The sequence below is a fragment of the Rattus norvegicus genome, chromosome 19 (assembly GCF_021556685.1).
Source record: "Rattus norvegicus strain SHRSP/BbbUtx chromosome 19, alternate assembly SHRSP_T2T, whole genome shotgun sequence".
Taxonomy (NCBI): Eukaryota; Metazoa; Chordata; class Mammalia; order Rodentia; family Muridae; genus Rattus; species Rattus norvegicus.
Genome location: NC_141552.1, coordinates 70,768,591 through 70,792,777, shown reverse-complemented (window position 1 = coordinate 70,792,777; position 24,187 = coordinate 70,768,591). Strand labels below are relative to the sequence as shown.

The following is a 24,187-nucleotide window of genomic DNA, read 5'->3' as shown; positions in this document are numbered from 1 at the left end:
CCCTGAGAGTCACTAGCAAGCAGCACTAGTGTTTTGGTGTCCTTTCTCTCAAGAAAGGAGCTTCAGAGGGATGCCGTTAGATGGCACTTAACCTTCTGCAGTCAGCTTCTACAATCACAGCAGAGATGAGACAAAAAGCTTTTAAAGAAAATGTCACTGCCACCAATGACAACTTCATTCTTGAGTTCTGACATTCTTGAGTGTATCTGTTAATACACACATGAGCCTTCTGGGGGACACAGGGAAGAGGCAGGAGTAACCCCAAGTGTTCGTGTTAGAGGAATCACTCCTTATAGTCAATGTTAAATAGATTTTTCTGAGATAATCAAGAAAAATGTAAACTACAACAGAGGTGCAGGGTCAAAACAACCTCCCTGGGATGAGCTCACTCAGGAGCTGTTGTTCCTGTCTGCTACTTTTAAAAACAATGTTTCTTTCTGTAATGGCATGACTCTGTTACCAGTTCTATGTCAGTTAGTAAAGCAAGGACTGTTGCAAATGTTGTGGCAAGGAAACACCACCAGATTCCCCAACTCTGTCATACAGAGGACTTAGAAGCCACGACCTGTAGGACCAGCATCAGTCAGGGGATTGTTGAAACAAAGTCCTTGGACTCCACCCTCAATCTACAGCATCAAAATAATCAGTGTTTCAGAAGCCTCTCCGGCGAGCCTAATGCACATAAATGCCTCAGAAACATTGCTTTTAAGTAAAACCATTTATAATTTACAGAGCCCAGCTGCCATAGAGAGCGATAAGCGACTTTAACAACACGATTGGCATATTGTTTATGACAATAGTGTGCACGTGTTTGATATGAAAGGAAATGAGAATTATTCTCCTCAAAGCTAAACTCCATATGGTGTTTGAGTATATAAAGGGAGGGGTGGGAAAAGATCCATCTAAGATTGTTTCAGCTAAAATCAGAAATATGTATATAGCCATTTGAAATAATGACACCAGCAGTACATAGAGCCTTAATAAGTGTATGCCAGTGCTTACAGACTCATGGATCCAGTTAAATGTTTAAATAACGAGAGAACCATTACAACACAATCAGCATTCTGTCTGCTGTTCTGGTGGTTAACAAGCCTCTTGTAGAATAGATGCACTATATTTCATGTTTACTAAGTCTTTCATAGTGTAAAAATTAAGCCACCCCAAAAGTGGACCTTCTAAGTCATAATCCAAGCGTATGTCCCTGCATTTAATTATCTCATCCAGAAGCCCTTCGAGCAAGAAGAGAACACACAGCTTACATTTGAGCTTGACTGTGATCTGAGCTGAGACAGGTCCTCAAGTCAAAAGGTCAGGAAGAGCAGGGCGAGCGAGCCTGGAACTGTTAGGAAAGCAATCAAAACTTCTTGCTGCTCTATTAGCCATTGATTTGTGTCAACTCGATAGCTTTAGACATAATGGCTTTTTAAAGGCTGCTAATAACCAGCATTTCACAGTAGGCACTTGCAATCTTCTCCCTCGTCCAGAACCAGCAGATAGCTGACACAGACGCAAAGCCGTGACTGCCAGCACCTACCTGTCCCCAGGTTTGGAGCTCCGAGGTTTCTTTACTTGTGCATACAAAGTGTCCATCAGGTGACCTTCTCTTGGGCTCTGGGGTCTGGCATTGAGAGCCAGGCAGCCATCATAGGATGACATGCCCCCATACAGCAACTCGTCATCACAGCCAAATGTTCGATGGAAATCTTGGATTTCAGCATAGTCGCGCTCTCGAGCTTGCCGCTCCCTAAATTCTCGAGTTTTGGCTTGAATCCTGTAAAAGGAGAACAGCGTTGGAGCAGGAGAAAGGAGTTCTTTTCTACGAACCAAATACAGGAAACTCCATCGAACTCTGCTGTGAGAGGCACTTTGGTTCCTGTGGTTATGGGGGAGGGGTGTGTATTATGAATGATAATTTACAGACACTTTAGATTCCCATGTATTGCCGTAAGTTCATAAGCATAATCATTTTGTCTGTGTCCATGACTCAGTGATAAAGTGAACTCACACTGATTAGCTGACATAAAAAAATAAAAATGAAATGAAAACACAGTACCTCAGAGATAGCTCAGCAAAGAGCTCGCTGCTGAGGATTAGAGTCTGATCCTCAGTATCCACTCCAACATGGTGGCAGGCTCCCATGAGCCCACCTCAGGAGAGACAGGATGATTACCGGGGCTCACTGGCCAGCCAGTCCACCAAATCGGTGAGCTGCAGTTTCACGGAAAGACCATGGACTAGAAAATAAGTTGGAGAGTGATGGAGGAAGGCATGTGGACCTCTGGCACTTACATGTATGTGCACACATGTGCATAGACACATACAGCCAACTCTGCTTTTCTGATTCAATTTGAGGTCTGCCCCATGGGTAAAAATCATTGCCTGATGTTATAAATCTGGTCAACAGCCTACGGCTAGGAAAGTCATAGGTGTTATAAGGGAATCTTCTGTTGTTTTATTAGTTTGACGTGGTCTCTCAAACTGCTTTTAAATACTTAACATGCTCATAGTCTACTTGGGCATTACTTCTGATTTTTTTTAAGACAAAAAGTGACTTTAAAAAGTTATATATATATATATATATATATAATTTATCCTTCTATCATCTGTATATGTATAATGAATAAATATTTTTCAAAGAAAGTCACACAAATATGAAGCTCTGTGAAACTTTGGAATGAGCGCACACATCTTTTTCCGTCCCTGGCGGGGAGATCTGAGATCAGGCACACGGTTTTCATGTAAGGTTTTTCATATAGAATGGAATCCTGGGATCAAGGACAGAAAAGTCATCCGTAAAATTAAATTCTGAAATAAAAACTGCCTGCGTAAAAGCTAAAAACAGACCTTAGATGATCATCTCACTGATTTAAAGATTTTATTAAATTACTTGGTACATAGATCCCTTCAAATTATATTGATGTAATGTATGCTCTAATTAAAATAATTCTGTTAAATTTTGATAATTTTTGGGAGGGGAAATACTTTCATTACAGATTTATGAATTGAATTGTTTATCTAAAAGCAACGGAGTCCTGGCAGGGATATGGGGTAAGGTGCCCTGACTGAGGGGGTGTCTGCTTGTGAGACTTGGAGGGAAAGACTGCAGAGGCCCCTGAAACATTCAGATTCACCATGTATGTGCCCAGCAGGCCAGCGCAGGCACCAGTGCAAAGGAAACCAGGCTTGGACATAAACGTGATGTCTTATTATCACCCTATGTTTCAATGCTGTGCCTCTTTGTTGTAATTTCCATGTGTGTATGGGTGCCGGCAGAAGCCAGAGGCCTTAGATTCCTGCACTCTTAGCCACCCAATGTGCATGTTGGGAACTGAACTCATGTCCTCTGTAAGAGCAATTTCCTCTTAGTCACTGAGTCATCTCTCAGCATTGTCTTTTGGCGTATCTTAAGAGAAAAAGTGATTTGCTAAAGAGGTATGCCCATAGTGGGGTTTTTTGTTTGTTTGTTTGTTTTGTTTTGTTTTTAATAATAGTTTTGATGTAGAATCAGACTAGGTGCTTAAAAATGGATACATTCATAAAGAAAATGTGGCACATAGCTATAAATGTGCACTGTGCAGTGGTGTAAAGAATAGGATTCTCTCTGATAGGGTAGGGCGGATGGGGCGGAAGGACATCATGCCCAGTTGACAGAAACCAGATGCCCAGTCGGACATCTCACAGAGGTTGGGGTAGGGCTGTGTGGGGGATGGGAAGAGGTTGCAGAGAGGTCAAAGTCGAGACCAGGAAGGAAAGCCAGAACTTCATTTTTGTAGCACAGGGGAGTGATCTCATCTAGCAGCAATGTGCACCTTGAAGCAGAGGCAGGACTTGAATGCAGGGTTTGTGAAGGTAGCAACGGTCAGCTCCCTGATCTAATCATTATGCCATGTATGGGAGCACCAAATTGTGCCCCAGTCATAAGTACAATCATGCCAAATAAAACCATAAAAAGAAACGAAGACATTATTTCTCTCAAGTAGTATTTTAGACTCATTTTAATGTCTTACTGAGTTTACCTTTCTCCTATTTGAACTAGACTTCTGTTTGCATAAACGACGCCTGAATATATATTGAAAAGAATCCAGAAAGAGTGCCCAAATCATATGGAGACAATGCCACAACTGTGTACATGCATAACTCTCCATACCATGCCCACACAGATACACAAACACACCCACACAACATTCACATACCCACTCTCCCACCCCTCTCATACAGACACACAGAGGGGGAGAGAGGGATGAAGAAGAGAGAGATAAGAAAGCTAGAAGCTAATAATACTTCTCATAAACATAGAAGCAGAAATCTTCAAGAGAGTATTAGTAAACAAGATTCAGCAATTGTACGTGTATGATGATCGAATGGGCTCATCACAAGAATGTGACCCAGACTAAAGAGAGTCACATGATTCTATCAAATGATGCAAACACATTTGACAAATTCATCCCCATCAGGAAGAAAATACTACAGTAGGACTTTGTAAGCTTCGTGAGTGTGTTTTTCTAACACCCCCCCCCCAGCTTCCTTCACATATAGTAGAAAAAACACATGAAGTTATCCCCTTGGTAAGCAGTGGCCTCCTCACATAGCACTCTCCATCATCATTCCACATAGGGCTCAGGTTCTTGACAATTACACAGCCTGGCCAAGGAAATGAAGACCACACACGTAGGAAAGGAACACACACATCTTGTTTCCAAATGCCATGGCTTCATAGAAAATCCAAAGGGACGCACAAAAATCTAGAAAAACAAAGCAAGATTGGCATGTGACGGGAACAGAGGCTCCACAGGTAAAGCGCCAGGAGGCAGCTGAGGAAGTGGTTCTGGTGATCAAATGCTCGGCTTGAATGCATAAACCTTGAATTTAATCCCCAGAACAGTTTAACCTTAGCGCGGTAGGATATAACCATAAGACCAACATTTGGGAGGAGGCAGGGTTAGGATTTTAAGGGCATCCTTGGCTCCATCTTGAGTTTCCAGTCTGGATCTAGGTTATAGGAAACCTTGTTTCAAAACAAAACAATGCAAAACTCCATTGAGCTTTCAAGATGTTTATATATTGTAATGTGTACATTACATATTGTATCATATATTGTGTATGTGTACATGCCATAGTGTGTGTGTGCAGGTCAGAGGACAACTTGCAGGAGCTGGACCTCGCTTTCTTGGTGGCAAGTGCCTTCACCCATCTTGCTGACCCCACTGAAATTTCTATTGCAAAAAGAAGATTAAACACATAGTTTAATTAAAACTGTATCACCACTAGAATTGTGGTACTTCAAGTACATAGATACAAACAAACCAAATTTTATGTACTTTAAGTCCTTAGATACAAACAAAAAAACTTGTCTTACAGATAAAAAAAAAATGTAACAAAGTGTAGACAGGGCAGGTGTGGTAAAAATGAGTTGGAGCTGAAGGAGGTGAAACGCCATCTCCTATACTCAGCAGTTGAAACATTCACTGGGAGAAACGGTCAATTCTCCCTACAGTGATTCACAGGCTCAAGGCAAGTCCTATAAAAACTCATCAAGATTTCTATAGCTACTGATGAGATTATTTTACGGTTTATTTTGGGTTGGGGGGTGGAGCTCAGTGCTGGTCTGTATCTAGCATCTGTGAGCCCAGACTTTGATCCTTAATATCACATGCATGAAAACACCACATGCGATACCATGAGGAAAAGGCTAAAGCTAGAATAAACCATGGTGAAAAGAACCTTTAGACAGGGATGAACCCTGAGTATCAGTTTGACAGGATTTGGAATCACCGTTTGGATCTCTGGGTATGACCGCTGTGAAATTTCTAGATTGGGTTAGAGGAGGAGAGAAAACTCATTCTACATGGAGATGGCAGAAGAAAGGGAGAAAGAGGGCTAAGCACCTGCAATCCCAACCAGCTTCCTGGCTGTGATGTCACCTGGACAGCAGCCTCACGCTCCAGTCTTCCCACCAAGATGTCTTCCTCCTTCAGGTTCTTTTCCCCGGTATTTTATGGCAGCAACCAAACAAGCGACTGATACAAGGAGAATCATACTTCAGACTGCAGATTCCTAATACAATAATGTTGGAGGTCTATGGTCTGTCCCTCCAACAGACCCACACAGTCTAAATCTACTGGAAGTTGAAATAGCTCATGAAATGCCCCTGTGTGTCAACAGATGAGGTTATGTGAAACTACAACTTTCTGCACAGCAAAGGAAACTATCAGCAGAGCACACAGACAGACTACAGGAAGGGGGGAAATCTTCATAGCTAAACCTCAGACAAAGGGCTAATACCTAATTTTGTTCTTAGCTCTTCTCCAGCAGCACTCTAGGAATGCCTGGAGGCCCAGGAGCCTGAGAACTGGACAGTTCCGGCCTCCTGGTAGGCCCGGGGACCCCTGTGCCAGCTCAGGCTGTCCCACACTTCAGATTGTGCTTCCCCACCCCTGAGCAGTGTCCTGCGGCTTCCCACAGCCTGGTGGCAGCTTGGGGTTCCTGCATCCTGCCTCCCTGAGCAGCCTGATCCCTGTAGCAGGAGGATGCTGGGTCCCACAATAGCCCTACAGATAATGACCATCCATTACATATATAAGGTGGAATACTGCTCAGCTCTAAAGGAAAACAAAATAACGAAACTTGCAGGAAAATGGCTAGAGTGTGTAATATTAAGATCACCCAATCTGAGAAAAAAAAAAAAACATCAGAAACGCATGGTTTTCCTCATACAGAGATCCTTGCCTATAATTTGTATGTGCGTGCGTGCATGCGTGCGTGTACGTGTGTGTGTGTGTGTCTGTGTGAGTACGCACATGCATAGACAGGAAGAGGTGGGAGGACAACAAGTAGTTAGTTCTTTCTCTCCATTATGGGTTCTGGGGATCTAGTTCATGTGCGTGGATTTGTGCAATAAGGGTTTCCAGCCTGAACCATCTTATTGGCCTGATTCTTTTTATCTGCAGCTAGAAGATGGAAGGATTTAATGTGCCTGGCTCGGCATTTTTTGGGAAGGTCCTTTAAAAAGGGCAGCACTTGACATTTGGCAGGACATCAGCTCAACCTTTCCAAGATACTTTCAGTCCCCAAACACCCCAGAAAAACCTTAATCTCCAAGTCAGAACAGGACCTTCTTGGAGATGGAACATGCTGGAAAGTTAGACATTCTCCTGGGAAGGCCCTAGATTCTAATAACACAGTTCCCACAGAATATCCACAAGAGAAACAGTGATATGAATCCTAATGTCAATTTAGTAAAGCAAAGAGCAGGTTTTTATTACAGTCCCTTGTACTTAAGAGCAATTACGATAGTCAAGGACATTATTATAAAACTCGGTTATTACTGGACATGCAAAATGAAAATGCTTCATAGTTGAGAGACAATTTTATTCTTCACATCATTCTGTGTTTTCCTCAACTCAGGTTCAACCAAAAAGAAGAAAGAAGAAAGAAAGAAGAAAGAAGAAAGAAGAAAGAAGAAGAAGAAGAAGAAGAAGAAGAAGGAAGAAGGAAGAAGAAGAAGAAGAAGAAGAAGAAGAAGAAGAAGAAGAACAACAACAACAACAACAACAAGAAGAAGAACAAGAAGAAGAAGAACAAGAAGAAGGAGGAGGAGGAGGAAGAAGGAGAAGGAGAAGGAGAAGAAGAAGAAGAAGAAGAAGAAGAAGAAGAAGAAGAAGAAGAAGAAGAAGAAGAAGAAGAAGAAGAAGAAGAAGAAGAAGCAGCAGCAGCTAAACAAAAAAGAAGAAAAAACAAAAAGAAAAAAAGCTCAACAACTATCAGGAAGAAAGAGATGAGACATTTCTTCAACTCAACAGACTATTAATCCCAACTCAGTTATTATGCAGCAAACAGCCACTTTGCTATTATGTCACATCTGGTCACTGTAAGATGATCATCTCATCAAAGGCCATAGCCTGAGGTCCTGAGCATTTGCATAAGTCAGCCTCTCTCTCATGGTGCTGGCATGAAATCCAGGGTCCCGCACATGCTAGGCAAGTGCTTCATGACTAAACCATTTCCCAAACCATTCCTTACCCTGTCACGAATTTCAGATAGGGACTTGCTAAGAAGTTCAGGCAGACCCTGCACTGGCAATGCTCCTGGCTTGGTCTCCCGAGCAGGGGAGGTGGCAAATCCAGCTCTGCCATGCCAAGCCTCATGTAAGTTTGGGAATCTGATGAGATTTTGGTAGGGATTACAAAGAAAAAGAAAGGAAGAAAAACAAATATAAACACTAGGTTGAAAGCTGTGCATTGAGAGCCTTCAAGTTAAGAAGAGTGGCTTAAGCCATTATACAACTGGACACGACCTTCAGTTCGCTGAGAGTGGGAAAACCCAGCCCTTAGAGAAACTCTCAGGAAAGGCACACAGCATGGACTCCCCAGGAGTCCTGCATCTGAAGACCACCTTGGCCTTCCTGCTTATCATTCTATTTACACTGCTAATGGGCCTGGACTGGAATGTTCTTTCCAAACTACATAGAAATTAACATTCAGTTGGGGGCCATTTTCCTTTCTATGTGTGTGGGAGGATGGTGTGTCCCTGTAGGTGTGCACAAGGTCAGAGATGAGCTAGTCAGGTGCCCTCCTTAATTGTTCTCCACCTTGTTTTTTGAGATGGGATTGGTCACTGAACCTGCAGCTCACCAATTCAGCTAGATTAAGCTATCCAGTGAGTGCCTGAAATCTTCTTGTTTCCAGCTTCCCAGCACTGAGATTTCAGGCATGGAGAACTGTACCCAGCATTTTACACGTGTACTGGAGACCAAACTCTGGTTTTCATACTTGCATGGCAAGAAGTTTACCCATCTCCCAGCCTCAGGCAACACTTTGAAAGAGGCCAGCTTCACAGAGGGTGCTTTTTGGTTATTTATTTATTTTTTGAATCAGCATGCGATACTATTTGTGAAACTTGTTTCAACTACTTTTGTCCTTTATTCAACTTTGTATCCTGTAACTGATCACCACCAGTCCCATGGAAACATAGTGATTTGCCCCATCTATGCTCCAACGTGCAAAGTTACTCACCATGATCAGACTGTTGTCACCTGTGCATTTTAGCCCCAAAGTTCCTTTCCACCCTCGAAGGTCATGCTGATGACAAAACCCCAGTGTTAAGGATGTCCGCACACCTACATGGTGTGGCAAACTATGGTGACAGAAGGTAAAGGATTTGGTCAGTGACCCTGATGTTTATCTCCAAGCCTGTTCTGGGAATTAATGCCAAGGAGGCTCCTTATGCAAATGGCACTGGGGAGGTGATGATTTTTAAAACATCAGAAACAAATTTGTGTGCGTGAGGGGAGTTGGGGAGAGGGAGAGAGAGAGAGTCAGAGACAGAGAGACAGAGACAGAGAGACAGAGAGAGGCCTTGAGACAGAGAGATAGAGACAGAGAGATAGAGTCAGAGAGACAGAGACAGAGATTTGGAGGCACTTTACAAGCAAAATCAAATTTTAAAAAGAATAAGTGGTCTGGAGGTGAAGCTAAGTTGGTAGAGTGCTTGCCCCTAGCTCAAAACATACTGGGTCCTAATCCCAGAACCTCATAAGGAGAGTGTGATGCTGGACACCTGTAACCACAGCATTTAGAAATAGAGGGGGAAGGATCACAAGTCTAAGGACATCTTCAACTCCCCAGAGAAATCCAGTCTAGCCAGCCTGAGGAGCTGTGTGACAAAAGCCTGCCAAATAAAGACAAAAGACAAACTCAAAAAAACAAATAAACAAAAAAACTCAAAAGCCAAAAACAAATCAAGTGACTCTCCTAGTTAACTTTTAAAATTCACCCTTGAAGTCTTGTTTACCACCAAACTTATTCATGGGAAGGGACTTTGCGACATTCCTAGCTTATATCTGCATGTTGTATCTATTCATTCTCGGTAGAGAAAAAAAATATTTAGCTCAGGGGAAAAATATTTTCTATGTCCAAACAAGAATATCATGGTTTCTTTAGGAAACTCAAAAAAAAAAAAAAAAAAAAAGCCATTATCTTGCAGCTGAGCCCCTAATGGTTCCAGATGGTCACTACTATAAAGAATACCCCTCTATTCTTTTATTGGGACCCTGAGGTCACAAATTAGCTCTGAGACGTAGGGGTTATTCATGTTTCTGAACAGTTAGGTTTTGTTCAGCCCTACCCGTCCCATTTGTCTCAGGCTAGCCTTCAGCAACAATGATGGCAACTGGTGCCTCCAAATGCAGAGAGGGACAAGCAAACCTCTCTTGTCTCCTGCCTCTCCACTCACCCTTCCAGCTTGCAATTGCTGGAGCTTTAAATCAAGGCAGGCAACTATAGCTACATCAGCTGACACCCGTAAAAAAAAATCCCACACTGTTCCCTGTTATTTAAGTGCGAGGGGAAAAAAATTAAAACAAAACAAAAAAAAAACAACTAAAACTTTATTTAAATCAGATTTTGAAGGAAAAGAAGAACTTATTTTGATTTATTCTCTTCGAACACATATTCACACCTTTCTTTTAGTGGGGGTGGGGGTGGGTGGGGAGAGATTTTTTTTTCTATTACAATAAAATTGCACTGAACCTGCATAGCAAAAATATACTAAAAATGTAATACACTAAATAAAGTGCTGAGGTAAATGCTGTCCCTGCTGTCACTGAATTCTTGCTAACTGTCTCTCTTCCAATTGATGCCAATTAATGATTTCCATCCCAGAATCTGTCACAGTGCCCACCACCCCTTTCTCTAATTAAAATGGATGATGTGTGGTTAGGAACAAAGCACACAAGATTTCTGTTCTTGTAATGTTTCTATTCAATAGTATTTGTGCTTTCTACAATAAATGGCTTTTAGCACTAATTGCAGTAGAGAAACAGGAAGAGAATATGTTTGTGACTGAGCACAGTCTTTATTTATCCAGAGTAGCTACAAGGAATCACTAGCACAATGTCTACGGTGATGCAATCTCTCTGCTACATACAAAAGGGCCCTACTTCCCAAACAGAAGGATTTGATACAAGGAATCAGTCACGAGAGGGTGGGGTTTCACCCTCCAGCCTAAAGCATGCTAGACATGTACTTTACCTGGCCAAGTTTTTATTTGTTCCTTTGGGATAGGATTTTATTAAGTTGTCCAGGCTGTCCTTGAATCACTCTAAGCAAGCCTTGAATTGTGCTTCACTTGCCTTGCTCTTCAGAATAATTGGGATCAAATACCTGAACTACCAAGCCTGCCTGCATGATACAATTTTAAAAAAAAAATTAAGAAGGTGTTAAGAAACATAAATTGGCCATTGGCCTTGGGTCAATTAAATAATCAGTCAATTCTTTTGACGCTAGGAATTCAAAGATTTCATTCATGCTAAGCACATACTCTACCACTGAGGTACACTCTCGATCTCTAGAGACACATCCCCCAGGACTTATTTATTTATTTGAGACAAGGTCTTATGTAGACCCAGCTAGTCTTGAACTAGCTATGTAGCTAGAGATGAAGGATAACCTTGAACATTTGCTCCTCTTGCCTCTACCTCCAGAGTGCTGGGATTACAGGCGTGCACCACTATTCATGGTTTGTGCAGCTCCGAGGATCAAAGCTGGGGTTTTGTGTACCAGGTAAGCAGTCTGTCAATTGAACACATATCTAGTCCCCATTTCCAGTAGGGCAGGACAGGGGGGCTTGAGCTGTTCATTGCAGAAGTCTTCCAATGGAATTATGGGTATGAGCCACCTGGTCCAACAACCTTTAATGATATTATTTATTCATTATTTATTTATTTATTTATTCATTCATTCATTTATTTAGTCGTGGGATTGTGGTTCAGTGGTAGAGGGCTTTCTTAGCATGCAAAAAGCCCCAAGGTTTATCTAGAGTACCACACACATGAACATGAAAATAGATGTGTGGTTACTATTTACAGAAATAGAATACATTAAGGTCAGTGCAACAGAAAACAACTTGAAAACATTTTGGCTGCTTCACAGTATGCAGTTGCTGGCTTTCTTGAAGATGCCAAAAGAAGATCTTAGGATCCAATGCTGTTTCCTGTCTCATTTGCTCCAACAGACAGTTCCAGAAGTCTGGCTCTGCATTTTCTCTCTCTAAAAACATCGGTTTTGCTGAAATTCACCAAATAAAACCTACACTGATGGAAAAATTAAACTAAAGCTACAGGACAGCGTTCCGGTTACTGTATGGGTGGCCGGGCAAGATATGTGCAGGAATGGAACCCCATTAAAGCAAAGCCCAGGCTCCGAAGAACAGAGTTTATGTCCACCATCAGAACAGACCAGCCTTTTAGTGATAACATTTCAACAACAAAGATGTTTTTCTCTCCATCTTCCAATATTTACTTCTTTAGTAATGGGCTTCATGAATGCACAAAGGCAAGGAAATATCTTGGTTTGGGGGACGTGTCACGACTCATTTATGAAGGAATCTCAGATTTCATATTTTATGTAGAATTGGCTGAAAATTCTGGAACTCAAATAGCCCCAGCGTAAAATAACGTTATGGAAGAAGTGCTTTACTCCTAGTTCACAGAGAGAGTGGGCGAGGCTATGGGAGGATGCTCTGTGCTGTTAGTTTTTAGCTACTCTTCTAATCGAATTTTCCCAAGTAAGTTACAGTATCCCTTCTCGAAGCAGAGTTGTCGTCAATGTCAAAAACAGCAAAGAGGGGGAAACAGGTAAAAGAAGGCTTAGCACACATCACAAGCACCAAGCATACAGTGGGACTTAGCATCCCATCACAAGCACCAAGCATACAGTGGGACTTAGCATCCCATCACAAGCACCAAGCATACAGTGGGACTTAGCACCCCATCACAAGTACCAAACATGAAGTGTGACTTAGTTCCATCAAAGCACCAAGGACACATTGTGACTTAGCTCCATCATAGTATCAAGGACACATTGTGACTTAGCTCCATCATAGCACCAAGGACACATTGTGACTTAGCTCCATCACAGCACCAAGGACACATTGTGACTTAGCTCCATCATAGCACCAAGGACACATTGTGACTTAGAGCCATCAAAGCACCAAGGACACATTGTGACTTACCACCATCATAAGTATCAAATACCCAGTGTATGGCCATAACTGTAGTTTACTACTCATTTTATTATACAACCCAAGATTCATATAAAACATACTTTTTAAAAGTACTAAAGTACAAAGAGCCATGGATTGTTCAAACTCCAAGTGCAATCGATATTTTTTTGTAAGCCGGTCACTTTTTGCTCCAAGCCCACACACACTATAAATTTACTACGGCCAACTGAGGGCTCTGAATCATCAGAGGCACAGAGACAGATTAAAAACCAAAGTAAAAAAAAAAAATGAACTGCGCTTTGGGCAAATGATCAATATAAATGAAGCTGAGACGTGAAGCTCGTTGTTTAGCAGGACACATTCAACTGTGTGTTTTGAAAGTGTCTTTGGAAACGTTGATACAGTTCTGTGGGGAAGTACAGAAGCAACCTAACTGCGAAGCAGCCATGTCTGGAGTATAAAGAGTTTGCAGCGTTGGCCAGTTTTCATGCACGGAAGCAGAACATCCTTTCTATCATTCTCTGAGTGACTAAGTCTGCTCTCTAACCTGCTATGTTCTGTGTTTAGGAGAAACTCTTTTAATGTGTAAGTGATGGAGACTATTAGAGAAGAGGAAGTGGGTAGAGCAAGGAGTTTCAAGAGACTGTTGGGACGACCACAGTACATCAGAGGTGCACACATTATAACAACACAAGGACGCCTCCTATCTGTACAATTAACACTACTAATAAAAAGTTTAAAAGAAGACAAAAACAGAAGCCCTGCTAAGACAGATGTGCAAAAATTGTAAGACGTCCCAGCACAGTAGGAAGAGTTCACAGGAAAATCTGGGGCTGAGGGAATAGCTCCATGGTAGAATGTCTAACATGTGTGAGCCCCTGGGCTCCACTTGTACAATTAAATGAGATAAATAAGTAAATAGGTAAAAAGTAAATAAAAATAGCGATAGAAGCGCAAACTTGTATCATGTTTTCAAACTCTGTTTTACTTTCCCTATTCCCCACCATGTCTATCTTTTACAGCCTAGAAAGTCGGGGACTAGGATAACCTCTCTATCCAAAATGCAAACATTTCCAGAGAAAGGTGAATGAAAAAACACGCCAAGCAAATCTGTATAAAGGAAGCCATTGGACTGGGGCACAGCTTAGAGAGAGGGAGCTTTCGAGATGAGTCTGAAACTCTCAGGTCAATCCCCAGAATTGCACTATTAAAACCAGAAGCATCCTCAGACTGCAGAGGGATACTCTATTTCTCTTACTCACCCCTTGGTACAAGATACCCCATCTCTACAATTGCAAACACACACCTGTGCTCAAAGGTGCTGTACAAGATATAGATAAAATGAAACCTGTAGGGTGTGTAGAGTATTATTGACATCTTAGCCTCAGTCAATAGAATGTATTTACCCCCCCCCCCCAAATCCCACCCTATTCCCCAAGGTCCATAATATAGTTCCCCTCCACATGGGATAAAGCACACAAGTTATTTCACCAAGGATCCTCTGAGCGTGGCTGCTTTTATTGACCTCTAACACTTTGGGGGTGGATCTCTCCCTGAAGCAATCATTGTTGGACCTTGGACCGGCCTGCCTGACTTATTGCTTGCATAGGCTCACATCAGAACACTGACTTCCTACAAGACTGTGGTCTCAGTCAGGATTCCAGCCACCTGCCTTGTACTGGCCGCCTGAACCTCTTTATTTCTTTTCTAAGAGCTGTAACACTGCCAGTATTCCCAGCCAGATCAGAGCCCTGTGGACTCTATATGTCTCAACTCTGCTTCACCCTCCTCGGTCTAGATGGCTATCAGGGACATCTGATGTCCCAGAAGGAAGAGGCAGATTGTGGACCCCACCTATTCTAGACTTTGCCCTGCCCTCTCAGAGGTAGACTGGAAGCAACTGGACACCCCACCAGGAGAGGCACTCAGAACCACAGAAACCCACTTGAATTTCAAATTTTGAAAAGCGAATTATCTATAAGCATTGGGCACGTGGCTTAGGCGCTCAGGAAAGGAAATGTAAGATAGAAGGATCGATGTATATGCCTATAATCCCAATGCTGGAGCCATAGAAACAGGGGTTCTCTGGGTGTGGACACAGGAGTTCCCTGGGGTTTGCTGGTCAGCTCTAGGTGCAGTGAGAGATCTTTTTCTCAAAAAGATGAAAACAAAACATATGGAACAACGTAGAGCCACAAAGGAAGACACCTGGTTTCCACACAGATGCACCTTCCCCACAGATAGGTATAGATGCACACACTGTGCCTGTGCACACACACACACACACAGCAAACTCCATAAATAAATAAGTTCAGCATTAATGCACTCCCCAGCCACTGTGTAAAAAGTCTCAACTGAAACCATTAAAATTCACCTAGGTTCAAATGAACAAAAAAAAGTCTCTGCTTTTTCTTTTTAAACAACTTCCTTTGTATTACATTCGTTCGCAGCCATCACAGATACTACAGCTGAGTGCAAACTCTTTCCATTTAAGTTAAAGGTGGTAGACAGGCAGCCATGGGTGAGGGCCGCACCTCTGCAGGGAGCAGAGCCTGATACCTTTGAGACTTACCTCTCCTGTTCCTCCTTCATCCGCACCCTGTCCTCTTCTGAGGTGAAAGAGTCCTGGATTTTTATTCGACCCATTTTTTCCATCTTGTCATCTTTTCGATGTTTGCCAAACCTGTTGGTAACGAGAAATTCTACCTTGTCAATATATACAAAGTGAGTTGTCCTCCTCGAACACATATATATGTGCACACGCACACACATACACACACAGAGAGAGAGAGAGAGAAAGTAGCTTCCTCATAATTCTGAGACACACACACACACACACACACACAGAGAGAGAGAGAGAGAGAGAGAGAGAGAGAGAGAGAGAGATCTCCTCACAATTCTGCCCAGACGTCTTCTGAGCATCTCAACTTCAATTAGAGAAACCTATATTAAACTTTAATTAGAATGTTCCAGGCAAAACCTTTGGGAAGGCCACTTCCCCCTCCCTCAGTATCTATATTGTTGTTTGAAAAAGCAAAACAAAATGATCAAGGCAAACCAGGTTATTCTTCCGAGGGCTGAGGAGTGATCCAGTTGGCATGCTCGAAACCCTGGGTTTTATCCCTAGTACCCTACACCCAAAGAGACAAGTGGATCAGAAGTTCAAGATCACCCTTATCTACAGAAAGAGTTCAAGGTCAGCCAGAACAATAAGAGATTCTGTCTCAAAGCAACAGAAGACAGGGTTGCAGTTGATCCCATGAAACAGGCAAATAATAAAAGTGGAGAATGCCAAGCTGAACACTTCATTCAGATAACCAGAAAGGAAAAAAAAATCTTTACAGAGGGACATCCTCGTTGCACTAAAGACTGAAAATCCAAAATCATCGAGCTAACGACCTCTCCGTAAGCAATGACTCCTCTTTATTTTCACCGAGAAGGCTTATTGGGGACATTCATCATGGTTAGGAACCGACAGATATTTGCAAAGTTTAATTCATGCTGCTAGACTGGAGCTTATTAAACTGAAAGCTTTTGGGGAATCTTCACCAAACGGTCTCCTCAGCCCATCGAGCCATGGCAGGAGGAGGACGCCTTTGACTTAGAAACCCACACCTGATCAAAACCAAATGCAAGGGGTGGGCATGCGATCTGGCCTTGGTCTGTGCACTGCTGAAGACGGATGCCAGCCCCGTGGCTCTTTAAGAAAATGTCACGCTAGTCTATGCTGGCATCCAACATATCACAGACGTTCCAGCCTCGTGTGGGACTCCTTTCCCTGCTGCTATTTTCCTCTATAAAAAGCCCACGTGCCCTGTGATGCTTGCCTTCCATGTCTCCAATCAGATCCATGCACAAGGACTGTCAAGTCACCAGCTGTCTCAGACAAGAAACCGCAGGCACACGCTTTGTGCACACACTTGCACTAAGAAATGCTCATTAATAGGAGAAGGGTGTGTGTGACTGAGTCCTTCTATCTGGAAAGGTGACACAGGACAAAAAGAGGGGAAATCACGGGCGTGGGAAGGAAAACTCCTCATCCCAGCATGGTTGAAGCCTTTAATCAGTGGAGAATCAAGAATTGAGCATAAAGAACATTTCCTTAAGGCCGTTCTCCCTTTCCAGCTACAAAGCTGCCATTTTTCAGGATTCTCACCCCAAACCCCAACACAGTGACAGGGCCTATCCTACACCCCCCACAGTCTTAACAGATTGCAGTAACATCACCATCACCTCTGCAGACACCCTACAGTCTCAGTTATTAAAGAGCAAACAGAGTTAGAGGAGGAGGATTCCTAAGAGATCCCGTGAGCAGCAAAATTCCCAGAGTCTCCAACAATTTTTGTATATAGTGACCGCTGGGACACTTGAAGGGGAACTGTCCCTGTTGGACCCCCTACCCACACTTGGGTATGTCTTAATTCTTTCCCTGAGCAACTCTCCTTCTCTTAGTCCCTGTGACCCACGATGCTTAAAAATCCTTTTTTAAAGTATCTCTCAATGAACCCTGACTGCTAAGAAGTCTATACACAGCCTCTTAGGTGTGCCACATTCTTTTCCTGCTTATTAACAAATTCCAACACTACTTCAGGCCAGCTTGTTCTGAAATTCTTTTCTGTATCAAAGCCAAGGACCAGGTTTTACCTAGATCAGGGGAGTTTCTCAGGTGATGACAGAGAAGGCGTTTATGATTCCCTCTGTAATGCTGCCGGCTGGGAGAGGAGCCAGGAATGCAGTTGACGTCAAATTCACATCAGAAAGAAAAGAGCAAAGGCATATTTGCACAGTTGACAGATAAGAGGAAAAGGTCTCATGTCACGGGTTGGTTAGTGGCACAGGTCATTTCTTATTAGGATAAATCTCATTTCAAACACTCGGCCGCACATGAAGTATCCAGGACAAACCTCAGACAGTAATTAAGATACACTGTGTTTGCCAAAAAGGTTTAAAAACTAGGAAATCATCATCACAATATTATGCCAGAAAAACCTCATATATTGTCACCACTTTCACTTAAAATTATATATTCCAATGTGAGAAAATAAGCAAAACTAACTACAAGTTACTTCTATAAAGCCAATCTGTCTGGGACATTTGATCTTGTTTAGAAACTAGATAGTAAATACAACTGGAAAGGGCAGGAAGGGAAGGAGAAAAACGGGTCTTTGAAATCGATTAAATCTATTATCTGCCCACTTTTCAGAGGGGGTAAAATATGTACTGGGACTTTAAAACTAATATATGTAAAACACACAGACATGCCTATATAAAAGCATGCACACACACACACACACACACACACACACACAGACTGGGAGTAAAGCATTATAAAGTTAAGTTTTATAGAATGAATGAACCAAATGACAAATATAAAAACACGCATCCCAGGGAGCTGACGTATCTACACGGAGAGCAGGAAACAACACATTGTATCACCATGAAACCATGGAGTCTCTTCTCTAGCCCGTGTTTAGGTAGCAGCAGGATGAGCTGGGCAAGGGAGCTCACAGTGAATTAAAGATGGCTTCCCGAGAAGATGGCATTGAGCACACATCAGTGAGCCATGCTGGGAAGCGTCAGCAATACGGGCTGAGGCTGGGACTCACATTGGTCAAATGCTTGACTATTGTGCCCCGGGCTCCATCCCCAACGCCCCATAGACTAAGCATGGTGTCACGCACCTGTAATCCCAGCAGTGCCTGGAGGTATTGGCAGAAGGGTCAGAGTTCAAGGCCATCCTTAGCTTCATGAATAAGAGGGTCTCCCGGCACACATACAACGTGTCTCAGTATAAAACAGAACGCAAGGGAAGAACTACCACAAGGGCCCGGAGGCAAGGTACGACAGTTTTCTTTGAAGAACCACAAGGGCCACCAATCCAAGAGTGATGCTGGGCAGTGTTTGATAATAATGGTTACACTGTAAGAAGCTGAATCCTAAAGGAGGAGACTGTCAGACACTGTGGCATAAGTCAGGCGTGTTTCAGTACAGAGAAGGCAGTACACAGAGAAACTGGGATTTGCAGATGGGGATGATAGGGGCATGACAGAAAATCATTGTTATTCCAAAATTCAGTCCATCACCTGGAAAGTGGAACTCCTATCTATCCAGTGACACACACACACACACACACACACACACACACACACACACACGAGGGCAGGGAGGGGGACTGTCTGTGGCTGAGGAGTGAGAGATACTCACAGTCAAGACCCCAGAAGACAGCATGAGGCTAGACAAGCTGAGTGTCTCAAGTCATCCCAAATATTGCATAACTCAGCTGCAGCTGGGTATAAAAAGGAATTTCCAGAAAAGTCTGCTCAGGAGTTGTGAAAGGGAAGGCTTAGTTGGTAAAGTACTTGTCTAGCAAGAATGAAGGACTGAGTTCAATTCCTAATACCTATGTATAAAGGCCATATGAGGAGGTATACAGTGCTGGATTGGTAGATTACTGGGGCTTTCTGGTTGGGGAGCCTAGCCTAATCTTTGAGCCTTAAGCCCCAAGAAGAGACTATCATTTAAAAAAAAAGTAGACAGAGATTCCTCTAGGGAATGATATCTAAGGTTGTTCTTTGACCATTACACACGCGTGTGCGTGCACACACACACACACTCACACACACACACACTCACACACACACAAGTTCAAGTTCAAATAAATATTAACATATTGTGCTTGCTTATAATTAGAAAGCTATAAAGGTAAGTGATGACAGTTGTCTTGTTTTCAGTTTACAAATGTCCTCAAGTGACACAGAGTTGTCATGGCGATTCAGGTCACTCCCACTGAGGAGATCATGTAACTAAGTCTGTTTTCCTATTGGGGAAAACTGAGATTTATTGATCTAGGTGTATTTTCGAACCTGGGCCCTGTGCGTGCCACACGAACATTCTACCATTAAACCGACACCTTGGAAAAACTTGGTGGCATTTATATTCTTCTTTACAAGCAAGGATGGATGACTGACAAATGTCCACTCTCCAGTGTCACGCCCATCTCAGACCAAATGTACAATGGATCTGAGAGATCCATGACAGAAGCCAGGCCACCTGAGAGTGACTGTGGGAGAGAGGTTGGGGAAGGCACCCCTTTGGTCATGAGCGGAACATCTCGAAGCAAGTGAAAGGACCCCAAATGGATGTACCAACAGTCAACAGCCATCCATCTCTGTGCAGAAAGAACCACCACTAATGATTAACGCCCTAAGTTCTCCTTGCTGTTAAACGATCCCCCTCACTTTTCGGTAAGGTGGTATAAATACCGATGAAATAGCTTGCCATTTAAACCATGATAGTTCTACTGCTACTGAATTTAGAAAGTCTTCAGAAAAAGCATGCTGAATGATAACACAGTGTTCTGGGTAAAATAAAAACACTCACTGGTTGTGACAAAAGCCCCACCCCCACCCCAAATAGTGTTGTAAAACGTAATATGATTAAAAGAAACTCGTAAAAACGGCTGCCATATATAAAAACAGGATCTCTAGAGCCAATTATTTCCTAGTCTTTGAAGAATGAGCTTCAAAATTATATTTTCTTCAAATAAGCCAAGTGAGGTGTCATTGACATTCAGTATTTCTCACTGCTAATTACTAGGGCCCTGTGACTCAGGAGGAGTTTTTGCCATGATACATGTCTGACTATTTACCTCAGAAAATATGTAGCATAGAATAAATGACGCTTTGCAGCTGTAGAAGAGGTCTTTAACTGTGTCTTTTACTTATTAGACCTCAGCATCCAGGACCAGCACGACCAACCTGGCCCATTAGGAAATCGTGGTCCTTGTATCCTGCTCACCATCTAGACCTTTGACCCAGTATGAGTCATTTTATCACTTCCTCTGACTGAGAAGTCATTTCTCCTTTCTAGAGCCTTCCTTTACCTTTGATGGCTGCAAGCCAGCAACATGTGCTGTCTTTGGTGAGAATGCTGCCAACCGACTGGAGGATCCTTCAGCTATATCAGCTGCCCGGTAACCCAGAAGACTACAGACACTAAAATGCATCCCCAGCCTAGTTCCATGGGATACAGAGCATGTTTACCCAGTCAAAACAAAATACCATCTCCCATTATCATTGCTCTAGAATGGCCGATGCCCTAAGTTGCTCTAGCAAAGCATTTCCGGTTGATCCTGGTGCTATTCATGTATGTTTCTACATTCCAGATGCATCAGCTTCCTTTAATTTGCCACTTCAGTGGGGTTTGAAGGGGAAATGCTTGGGAATATGATAGACAAGCCACCTCCCAGTCCTGCCACCATGGACTGTGAACCACAATAAACTCTTCCTTCCATAAACTGCCTTCACCAGGGGTTTCATCACAGTAATGAGAAAAGTGAGACTAAAATGCTCCTGTAGTCTTGAACACAACTGTAAATTTATTTTTTTCAAAATCCCAACCACTCTAGATTTTATATGAAGAAAACTACAAAATAAAACAAAACTCTGTAGATTGTCTTTTGCATTCACTGCAGACAGGTATTTACAGGTTTTCAGAAATTAAAGGATTCGTTTCCTAGTCTAGACATCACTCGACAGAGTGAGAAACTGAGGCTCAGGAACTGCTCAAAGTCCCACTGCAGGCTGGGGCTAGAGAAAGATGATCTCATGGCTAGTTTAAGATATCTCTGTGAGTCTGAACCTGAACACTCCCCAGAGGAAATAAAATTCTAGCTTCTGTTCACAGCCCACTGTGTGCACTTCCTAAGTAGACACACAATTAGCTCCTGATGGTGCTCATTTGATTATGTAATTATATCCAACTGGAATTTACCGAGTTCGTGTGTCGTATTTATCTGAATGGTTCCTGCGTCAACTTGTGGAAGTGCTATTTATTGTTCCCACGGGAGAGACCCTGAGCAGGGAGCCCTGGGGATTCTACTGACAGCAGAATAGTATCACCCAATGCTCTCTCACCCAGCCCCAACCCCTGATGCCTGAGGAACCCAAGACAGCGCAGACAACCAGTTTGTTCCTTGTTTAAGTGCATGAGAGAAGGCTGGGAAGACAGCTTCACAGGTAAATGGCTTCCTGGGCAAGCATGATGGCCTGAGTTCAAGGCCCAGCCCCCTCACACCCTGGTGTGCAACTCTAATCCCAGTGCTGAGGAGACAGAATGGGACCAGTCCCATGGATGGCTAGCTTGTCATTCTAGCAATGTTGCTAAGCTTTAATCCCAGTGAGAGACTTTATCTCATAAACCAGAAAGTGACTACAGTAGACATCTGCTTACACACACATGCACACACTAACATGCATAAGACACTTATATTCACTAGTATCACACAGACTTCGCATGTGATGATCCTGTACTGTTGATAGCGCTGTGAACTATGGGATAGGGGTCCCTAATAGAACTTGTCTATGAAGACCAAGAGTCTGAAGGCCAGGTCAAGAACTGGCCCTACGTACTAAAGAGGATTATAAAAACTGCACGCAGCCACTCAAAGGGCGTTGCCAGCATTTCTACTTTCAATGGCGGGCCAAATGTTAAAAGTTCAGTCTGGCATATGCAAATACTGCCAAAGGCTTATCAGAGTTCAGCCCTGGGGTTAGAGGGAACGACTTCAAGAATCGAGGAGCAGAAGTTCATTGGAGACACAACATTAATGGTCTCCATCTATACTTCCTGTAGCTCAGTCCTGCTTTAAAAGAGAGAAAGGAAGGGGGGGGGTCATTTGTAATCTGTCCCTCTTGTCGTGATTGTGCGGTTTTGTGACATTTTGAGAAATCGCACTACCACGAAAGTGGCTGATTTGCTCAGCAGTGGATTGTGGAAATGGAGGGGGGAGGCCAGGGGAGGGGGGGCTGATTATGGAAAGCAGAAAGCTTCTATTGGAAGGTGAAAAGGCACCGGCAATCAACAGCAACGAGGAGTGAGGCTGAGAGAAAAGGCAGGGGAGACAACTTGACAGAGCCTTTGTCAGATGGGTGTGGCTCCCCAGTGATGGAGTGTCGCAGGGGTGCTCTTTACCGGCGAATTCACAAACTCCGGAGCCATTATTTCTGATTGTGTACAGTTCTCATCAGCCCTGGTCTGATTGGTTTAATAAACTAAATGTGAGCTGCTTGGCATGCAGAGAAAGAGAAGTGACTTTCCTTTAAAGGCAAAAGACAGCTTCCATGTAACCAGCCTGTCACAGCCTCTGTAAGCGGGATACATCCATGTACGTGTGTACCTGATGCTTCAGAAGCCGCTGGGAAGTCAGCACAGGATCAACTCTGACCTGAGAATAAAATATCTTGAGGAAACATGCACACATGCATACACACACACACACACACACACACACACACACACACACACCACACAAATGCACATACCCACGCTACATAAAAGCAGGGGTAAATACATAAAGGTATAAGTGGAGATGAGGCACAGAAGGCGAACCTTTCAGACATGAAACAAATGCACCAATAACTCAAACATTGTAGGTGACCTCATACAGGTTCCGATGAGGTTTACACTGGTCACAAAGCTGGAGCCCAGCCGTCAGCTCAAAAACACAAGACGTAGTCTCCAGGACTCCTTGTAAAAAGAGACCAAGCAGTAGTAACTGCTGCTCCACATCAGGTGTTTATAAGGCTTGTTACACCTTATTCTTTTATATATATCATCCCATACCAGTAATTAAGACGCGATGACCCCATAACCTCTACCATCTGAATGCAAATGATATGCAAATTACACTTTGTTTCTCCTCCGAGTACACCAAACTTTATGATAATAAAGTACACACACGCGCGCACACACACACACACACACACACACACACACACACACACACTTTCCTGTATACTTAGACACAGGAAAACAAGGCAGGAAGGCAGGATTCCAATCCTTCTAAAGGTTCCCTTTGGCAACAACACCCTTCACGTCCACTTGCTGTGATTCTGAGGTTCCCTCCCTCTCTCTCTCTCTCTCTCTCTCTCTCTCTCTCTCTCTCTCCCTCTCTCCTGGCTCCTTCTCTGGGTTCTCTGGCACTGCCATGCTCCTAATTCTTGGTCTGTTCGTTCTAATGCATTATTGTTTCATAGTACAATACCACAAATTGCAAATTGCATTTGGCTCAAGGAGTGATTATGAAAAACTACCATCGTGGCTGCCTTTGCTCGCACCACGCTGATAATAATGAGGCCCTGATTGAGTTCGAGGCAGGCAAGTGATGAGAAGGGTCAATTTGAGTGTT

General features: G+C 43.1%; 1 protein-coding gene across 15 annotated transcripts in view; it reads right to left on the bottom strand.

The window, feature by feature from the left end:
• Nucleotides 1–24,187, bottom strand: part of Pard3 (par-3 family cell polarity regulator) — a 549,750-nt gene that overhangs the window by 135,786 nt on the left and 389,777 nt on the right. For all 15 annotated transcript variants that reach the window (XM_087595246.1, XM_087595248.1, XM_087595247.1 and 12 more), the window contains 2 exons: nucleotides 15,572–15,682; nucleotides 1,535–1,771 (listed from right to left, as the gene is read on the bottom strand). In XM_087595246.1, the coding sequence (XP_087451372.1) occupies nucleotides 1,535–1,771; nucleotides 15,572–15,682 (348 nt within the window). The remainder of the gene's footprint in view (nucleotides 1–1,534; nucleotides 1,772–15,571; nucleotides 15,683–24,187) is intronic.